The sequence below is a fragment of the Culex pipiens genome, chromosome 1 (genome assembly GCF_016801865.2).
Source record: "Culex pipiens pallens isolate TS chromosome 1, TS_CPP_V2, whole genome shotgun sequence".
Lineage (NCBI taxonomy): Eukaryota > Metazoa > Arthropoda > Insecta > Diptera > Culicidae > Culex > Culex pipiens.
Genome location: NC_068937.1, coordinates 23668227 through 23676928, shown reverse-complemented (window position 1 = coordinate 23676928; position 8702 = coordinate 23668227). Strand labels below are relative to the sequence as shown.

The 8702-nt window shown below is 45.1% G+C and overlaps 1 protein-coding gene across 1 annotated transcript; it reads right to left on the bottom strand.

The window, feature by feature from the left end:
* Positions 1–5158: 5158 nt before the first annotated feature.
* On the bottom strand, positions 5159–6120 carry LOC120414533 (uncharacterized). The gene is made up of 2 exons (XM_039575744.2): positions 5965–6120; positions 5159–5895 (listed from the first exon to the last, which is right to left on the bottom strand). The coding sequence occupies exons 1-2, from the start codon at positions 6007–6009 to the stop codon at positions 5236–5238; spliced, it is 705 nt and encodes a 234-aa protein (XP_039431678.1). The 5' UTR covers positions 6010–6120; the 3' UTR covers positions 5159–5235.
* Between the last annotated feature and the right edge of the window lie 2582 nt (positions 6121–8702).

Genomic DNA, 8702 nt, shown 5'->3' with positions numbered 1-8702 from the left:
TAACAAAATAAGCAGCATATTTTGACGTTTGGATCGAGTTTTTGTATGATTGGTTTGTTCTATTGTTTCTGCAAATCTATGAGTTTTGCAGAGAAAACAATGTAAAATTACGAAAACGAGAGGATAAAATGTCAGTGTGTGAACGCAAGTAATTTAAGTATTTGACGTTTTAATTGTTGTTGTTGACAAGATTCAATTTTCGTAACTCAAACGCAATCAGAGTTGAAATCTGCCCAGTCCTAAGCCGTCCAAAGCCGTCAAAACAAAAAAGCAAACACACTGATTCAAAATCACATAAACATGCTTGACAGAAATTTCGCGACAGAAAATCGTCGCGAGAGTTAACCCTGCTTTATTCGGTTTAGTGCCGCGGCGACAATACCCGGATGAATGTCCTATGTCAAAAAAGTTTTTGCATAAACATTGGACAGTTATGCAAAAACGGACAGATCAAAAGAAACCGAAAAGCTACGATATCTTACATGTTAAAGGAAACATCGGTAGACAAGCTACTACGAACGAGTATAAGTCGAGCCAAAACATATATGCGCCAGCATTCTAGCGCCAGTATTCGAAGCTCAATTTGACAACTTGGCGACGAAGCGTCGAAAATCAATGCAGTGTGATTTTTTGGCGATTTTTCCGATTAATATTCATTCTGTATCGTCTTATTTACGAAGATGAAAATGACGTCCAGCCATAAAGTAAAACATATACCTTTCTTTAGTAAGAAAGGCAAAAAGTAAATCGTTCTAAAAGTTGTTCGGGATTGCCGATCGATGTCAAATTTGTTTCAGATTCTCACTCATGGTCTGTGCTATGAATGTAGTAAGACATTTCGAATAAAATCAGAAATGAAAAATGTTGGCGAAGGTCACCAGGTTGGCTTTTACCTTTTTTTAAGGATTTTTTTTTCTTATGGTACACACTAAAAAATATTTCCGAATGTTACATAATTTATGATGTAACACTTTGGCACGTCATTAAACATTTAAATTTAAATGCAATTTGATGTAAATTTGCAACAAATTATACGTAAAAACATGATTTTACGTGTGATTCAACTGTTTACGTCGAATCTCACGTTTACATCAACTGAGTTTACATGTAATTCATTTTTTACGTGTCGAGTAAATTCACATATTTTTTTTCTGTGTAGGTTAATCAAACGGCTCTAACTCCAGAACCATATTATGAATCTGGATGAAAATTTGGGAGGTTGTAGAGCTCGCAAAGTGCAATGTTTGAGATAAATAAATGATATGACGCGACGCGACACAAAATTTTGCAAAATTTTACTACATACGAACATCACTCGACCTCCACGGAATTTATTTTCTCAAAATTCGAGTTTTGGAGATAGGCGAGTTCTCTCAAGGTGAATCGATAGAGCGTCGAAAATCAATGCAGTGTGATTTTTTGGCGATTATTCCGATTAATATTCATGCTGTATCGTCTTATTTACGAAGATGAAAATGACGTCCAGCCATAAAGTAAAACCTATACCTTTCTTTAGTAAGAAAGGCAAAAACTCTGGAAATGATCGCAATCTACTAGCGACAAATTGGGTCCTAAAATGAAGCTTAGATTGCTGATATTATTGTTTACAGCGATAAAGCTTATTTTTCTGAGTACAATGACCCTTTGTACGATCACAAAAAGTTTGAAATGGATTTTTAAATCAATTTTGAAAAATTTACCTCGCGGTCCTTCTTGACAGAAAAGCTCCTACTTGACAGCTCGTTCCAAGGGGACCATAGTTGATCCATCGAAAAAATGTTGTCTTGTCAAAAAAAAAATTGCATTAAAATGAAAAAAAGTGATCAGAAATGTTTTTTAAGCGTGTTTTTTACCGTTGTACATAAAAATTGACATAGGGCTTTAGTACCCAATTACGACTTACCATCAACAAATTACGATCGTAATATTACGAAAGTGAAATCTCGATTGACCCCCGGTGGTTGGTCACTTTTCTGCCTGTGTGGATCAATCGGACCGCGCACTGGACTCACAATCCAGAGTTCGCCGGTTCGAATCCCGGGGCGGACGCAAAAAATTCTAAGTGTAAATATAGGTATTCGGTGCCCTCTCCCCGTGCCCATACCTTCACACTTAGGAGACCCGGGAGGCGGAGTCTTGTCGCAAAAAGAACGATACACGCCTGTGGATCCGTTGACGAAACCGCAAGGTTTAAAAGGGCCACATTATAAGGTGTTACGTCGATTCCGTTCCGTTTTCCGGTTGGTCACTTTTTCGTTTGACACTTTTTTAGTTTGTACCCCGTTGGTTGGTCAACGTCAAACTATCAAAACAAACGTTTGGTAGTGTGTGTGAACTCCGTGTAAAAGGGGTGTCAAACTTCGTTTGACAACAGTTGGTGTCAAACTATCGGGCTTATCTATTTTACTTTACCTAGATGTTCTAAGCTAAGTGGTTGTAGATAGCCCATCAGAGTTTAACTCAAGTAGTTTTAGTTGACAGTTCGTTGAAAAGTCTGTATCGTTGTCTTAGTTCCTGTTCTTGTCGAGACTCAATTTTCGTAATTCGAGTTACTTCAGAGTGAAAATTCAGGAGCACTTTGGGATACTCTCATCATCTGGAATGTTGGAAGTCAACCCTAAGTGCGGCCCTGGTGATTAGTTTAGTTTAGCTTTAGGCGCAGTAGGCTTTGCCACGCGCATCTTTTATATAAACACCACCCACTCTGTGTTAACTCTCTTTCCCCGAATAAACGCCAACTCGTCAGGTTGTGTGGCCCAGCAAATCGCGTGGCGCGTCGCCAAGGAAACCGCGAACGGAAGGAAAAAGTTTTTTCCACGTGCGCGGACACCCGGGAAGGTGACGTAGTTTTTCGCGATCGAAAAGTGAGTTAAGTTTTTCGGGAGTAAGACGCGAAAAGAACGTTTTCTAGTGCGATGGAGTACGAATTTGTGTCGCACGCGTTCGACGGGACGAATTTCTCGTGCTGGAGTTTCCGGATCGAAGCGGATTTGAAGGCGCAGAAACTCCACCACTGTATCGAGCGGACGCTGGAGGAGGAATCGTTTTTCACGGTGGTTGCGGAGGAAGGCGTGGCGGAGCGGGTGCGGAAGGAAGCACTGCAGAAGTCTCGGAAGGAAGAGGACGAAAAGTGCAAGTTGTTCCTGCTCAAAACGATCGCCGAGCCGCAACGGGAGGCCGTCCGCGGAATGTCATCGCCGAAGCTGATGTGGGAAGCCCTGAAGGAAGTGTCGGACCGGAAAGCAGCGCGTGCCGGAAGTAACGGAACGTTTCCGTTCAAGTGTCGCGTCTGCGGGAAACCGGGGCACACGAAGGTGGACTGCCCGTGGAAGAAGAAGGTGAAACAGGCTGCCGGAAGTGTGCAGCAGCTGAAGAAGGGGAAGGCGCATGCGGCGGAAAGCAGTGCCGGTGCCAAGGAAGACGTGCCGTTCGTGCCAGAAGCGGAAGAAGCCAACAATGAGGAAGCAGACGGAAAGTTCCGGTGGGTGCTGGACAGTGATGTTTCCGAGCACATGGTTGGTGATTGGAATCTGCTGGTGAATGTGCGTCGGATGGAAACCCCGAAGGTGGTCAACGTGGCCGAAGCAGGAGTGACGCTCGAAAGTCACTTCGTCGGAGAGGTGAAAATGAAGGCCGGCGTCGGAAAAAGGACGTTGAACTGCACGGTTCACGACGTCCTGTACGTGCCTGGATTGACGACGAATCTGTTCTCCGTGGAGAAGGTGGCTGAGCGCAGAATGGAAGTCTCGTTTGGCCGGAATCATGCTCGCATTTCGAAGGACGGAGATGTCAAGTGCACTGCAACGCGGAACGGAAGTTTGTTCGTGCTTGACGTGGAGCTCGAAATGTGTGGATCGGACGTGGTGGCTGAGTTGGAGAGTCAAGAAGAAGTGCCGGAAGATAAAGTGTGCACGGACGATCAACTCGACAGTGAAGAATCGGATGCAGATGACACAGTGCAAGAAGAAGAAGAAGTGCCCGAAGAAAACGCAGTACCAGAACTGGAGGAAGCTGCGGGAGAAAGAAGAGGTCGCGTGAAGAAGCATCCGGCAAAGCCCGACCACGAGTTGAAGCTGAAGTGGCCGGCAAGGCTCGTGGATGAGATTCCCGACACCAATGAAGTGCTGCAGAAACGCGACGACTGGCCGCTGTGGAAGCGCGCTATCGACGACGAATTGCGGTCGCTTGAGAAGAACCGCACGTGGGATCTCGTCGAGGCACCTGCTGGTCGCCGAGTTTTGTGCTGCAAGTGGGTGTTCAGGATCAAGAAGGAAGAAGATGGTATTGCTGCCAGGTACAAAGCTCGTCTCGTCGTGACGGGGTGCTCGCAACGTGCGGGGTACGACTACAAAGAAAAGAACGCCCGAATCGTCGCTCGTGAGCTGCCGACAGAAGCGGTGGAACAGCTGCACCAGACAGAAGTACGGAAGCCTCCAGGATTTGAGAGGGGGAGTAAGGTGCGAAAGCTGGACAAATCGCTGGTTGGCTTGAAGGCGCTGCAAAACAGGCAAAAGCGGTACAAGTTCCGGTTGCTGTTCAAGAAGATCTCGAAGCTTAAAGGAGCGCAAACGGAACGAGACCGTCGATCCGCTGCTAGGAGTTGCGGACGGAGACCGGGGAAGCGACGTCGTCGATCGTCGCTCAACATTCGGTTTTGCCTGCGAACCGATCGGAACCGCCATCAACTCTCCGGTGGCAAGCCAAGAGGAGAGCAAGTACACTACGAAGAAGATCTACACGACCGGAAGCGGATGAACCTCGGAGCATCCGCAACAACAACATCCGTGATAGTTGGTCAGGAAGGACTCACCAAGTTGCCAGTTCCTCCTGACAAGTGACCAGCTCGCCGATGTGTTCACCAAGGGCCCAAGCTGTTTCGACCGAGAAGCACCGAAGCACTTTAGGTTTGAGAGGGGGTGTTGGAAGTCAACCCTAAGTGCGGCCCTGGTGATTAGTTTAGTTTAGCTTTAGGCGCAGTAGGCTTTGCCTCGCGCATCTTTTATATAAACACCACCCACTCTGTGTTAACTCTCTTTCCCCGAATAAACGCCAACTCGTCATGGAATAAACTGACAATGAAGTAAAGGTAGTTCGATTTTTCGTCGGTGTTCGGGAAATTACAGAGTTCAAGTACCTAGATGGAAAAAAAAGAACCGTCTCACTTTCGTCAACGTAACTTTATTCCCAAACCGTCGCCGGCGTGGTACACGAACAGCACAAGAATCTCACTCCAACTTAAGACGAGCAGAAGAACAGCGTGTCGCGGATGACGCGGGCGTAGTTCTGGAAGCGTTCCACGCCACGGTTCACGCAGGTCAGCGTGCGCGGCAGCAGGTCGGTCTCCAGGTCGAAGATGGCCTGCAGGCGGCGCTCCAGCAGGGGCTGCGTAACGGTCTGGAAGTACTGGTACTTCTGCTCGATCTGCGCTCCCACGATGGTCGAGATCTGCTCGGTGTAGTCGATGGCGTTCCAGTCGATGAAGCCGCGCACGACAATGTTCTGCAGCTCGGTCGACTGCACCTGGGCGTCCTCGATGGCTCCGTGCACGCCGGCGGTGGCACCGGTGATCTCCAGGTTGGCCTGGGCGGCGCAACGCTGCAGCGCCTGTCCGACCCACTCGATCTCCAGCTCCCAGTTGGAGGTGGCCACGTCGATGCAACGCTGGTCGGCGGTGGACGCCTCCACGAACTCCTCGGTGTCGTCACGGATCTCTTCGACCTCCTCGAGGGCCGAGTTCATGCGGGCAATCAGATCACGGTTCAGCTCGATCAGCTGGTCGCTCATGGTGAAGCGCACGTTGTCGAAGGTTCCCTCCATCAGCTGGTGCACGGTCTCGGCCTGGTTCTGGATCTCCAGCAGGTACTCCACGAACTCATCCTGGCTCTGGGCCAGAGACTGCAAAATTGGAACCAGAAAGAACCCTTCAATATTCGCTCAACCCCACACCATTCTCAAACTCCTCACCTGTCCGGCCAAAGCCAGCAGCAAACACACCAGGAATCCCTTCATGACTAGTTTTGTTGGTTGGTTTAAGCTAAGCTCGCTCGCTTTTCAATCCGCTTCCTCGGAACGCTTCGACAAGACTGCCCTCCAGTGGGTGGCAATTCCAGAATTAAGGCTTTGTCCGCCCACCCCGATTCGGGGCCCGGGATTACCGATAAGTGATCGGGATGTCGTAACATGGTCAATCTAATCTAATGGGGCATCTTATTGCCCTGTTATTCGAGCGCGGGGCTGCAATCTTGAGAGCGGCGCGCAGAGGTCGATAAGATTAAAGCGGCGGCGGCGGCAGCGGCGATTGGAAGGAAGTGAACTGGACTATCGGATGGTGAAGCAATTGGGGGGTCAATTGCTGGAACATGTGTAGTATTGACCACTAACAGGCGACGTGGACAGCGAGTTGGACGGTGGAAGGCTTTGAAGGACGTTGGGAAATGACTTGGAGTTGGTGCTAGTTGCAGTCAGTCGAAGACTGGTCTAGTAGCGATTTGCTTCTCAAGTACCGACGTAGCAGTCAAGTTATCCTCACTGCTGATTTGAAGAAATTCAGTTGCAAATCTGAGAACGAATTTCATTTGTTTGCAGACAACTCTTTCAAAATTGTCTGCCAAGTCTTTTATGCCGGTTCTTCAGTCAGCTCATGGTTTGTTTTGGTTTGAATCGGTCGATATCACGAGTTTTTTTTTGTGTACAAAGACACAAATCCTTGTTGCGAAAATTGATTGTTGTCAACAACAACAACAGAGACGTCACAGAGGTCAAATTTTTTATGATTTTCATCCGATCACCCACGCGGCTTACTTCGATTCTCTCCTCCTGGATGGCATTTTAAGCTTGTTGCGAAAATTGATTCTTGTCAACAACAACAACAGAGACGTCACAGAAGTCAAGTCATTTATGATTTTCATCCGATCACCCACGCGGCTTACTTCGATTCTCTCCTCCTGGATGGCATTTTTTAAGCTTGTTGCGAAAATTGATTCTTGTCAACAACAACAACAACAACAGAGATGTCACAGAAGTCAAGTCATTTTTGATTTTCATCCGTTCTCGCACGCGGCTTACTTCGATTCTCTCCTCAAGGATGGTAACTCATGCTTGTTGCAAAAATTGATTCTTATCAACAACAACAACAACAGAAACGTCACAGAAGTCAAGTCTTTTTTTTGATTTTCATCCGATTTCGCAGGCGGCCTACTTCGATCCTCGTGAATGCTGCATCTATGGGGGAATAAATTCAGATAAGTTTTCGAAATTTTTGAACAAGATTGAGTTATTTTGAACTTTGCTGTACGATCTCTACGTCTGTGATTGGGAACCGCACAATCTTCCCTGCCCTAAGATAAGCGTTTTCGGATTGACACCTGCTCCAAAAAAATAATAAAAACAGAAAACGGATATGACAGCCCTTAAAGTTCCACTATGCGCACCTTATCACCGTTTTAGACCACGTAAACGGTTCCGAATTATCGCTTGGGGAAGCCAATAAAACACCTGTTGCGATACTTTTTCACAGATAAGATCGTGAAATTGCGCTCGTAAAAGCGTGGTTAACGGACAATTTCTCATATTTTCCACGCAATCACACGCAACTTCCGGGTCTCTCTTCTTTTAAAGTATTTTTATGTAACTTTTTCCAGGGGTTTTTTTGTTTTTGTTTTCTTTTACTTTACATACGAGTTTTCTTTTCCTCTCTTCTCTTCTGGTTTTGCTTTGTGTCTTATATATTAGGGGGGGCTTTATTTCTCTATGATTTCCTTCCATTCCAATATAATTGATGCACTTGAATAATACTATCATAAACTGTTTTGTTTTTTTTTCAATGTTTCTTGTTTGCGTTTACTGTTTTCATTTAAGGTTAAATGTTACACACTTCATCAACGTCTAAGTCGCGCGAATTCATAACTCGGTTTTTGCTTAGTGTTGAAGTTTTTTTTTTAAATAAAGTAGTCGTGTTTCGTAGGTTATTTAACACTGAAGTAAAGGGATAATGTTTTCGTAGTTTTTGAAGATTTTAAGTTTTTTTTGTTTCTTAAAATCTCTTTATCCACTTTTTCGTCTTCTTCTTCTTTCGGTCTCATTTCAAGCACATCCTTTAAAAGGAGTTGGTCAGACAGTCTCTCCCGGTTATCATTTGCGTTTTTTTTGCACTAAGAATAATTCGTATAGTTTGGAGTAGGAGTAGAGGAGGGAGGGAGGGGGGATTGTTAGTAACTAAATGTACACATTAGGAATACAGCAATTGGTTTCACTTGGGATTGGGATGATTGTTGTTTGACTGAGCTGCTTTTTTGTTTTGTTTTGTTTAAAAACGATTGAACGGAATTTGTCTTAAATTTTCCTCTCAAGACTTTGCAACAAACTGTTTGGGTATGTGGATTAATCTTACTTTTTTTTGTTGTTATAAGATATATGAATATATATAAAACAGTTCAACTCGTGTTTAGTTAAGACTTTTTTGTTGTTGTATAATTTCCTTTTTTCAACTCGCATTGCGCTCAAAGAAAGGGGGTTTTGCATCAATTTTCGATAAATACCTATAAGTTATGAATTTCTTTTTATACACATTGTAAAGTTGATTTTTTACCAATCAATAAACAGTCACATGCAAATTCCTAACGCTTGTTCATATATCAATGACTTATAATTGTATGCGTGTGTGTGTGTTTTGCGGTTTCTCAACCACGAAAAATTGCAGAAGT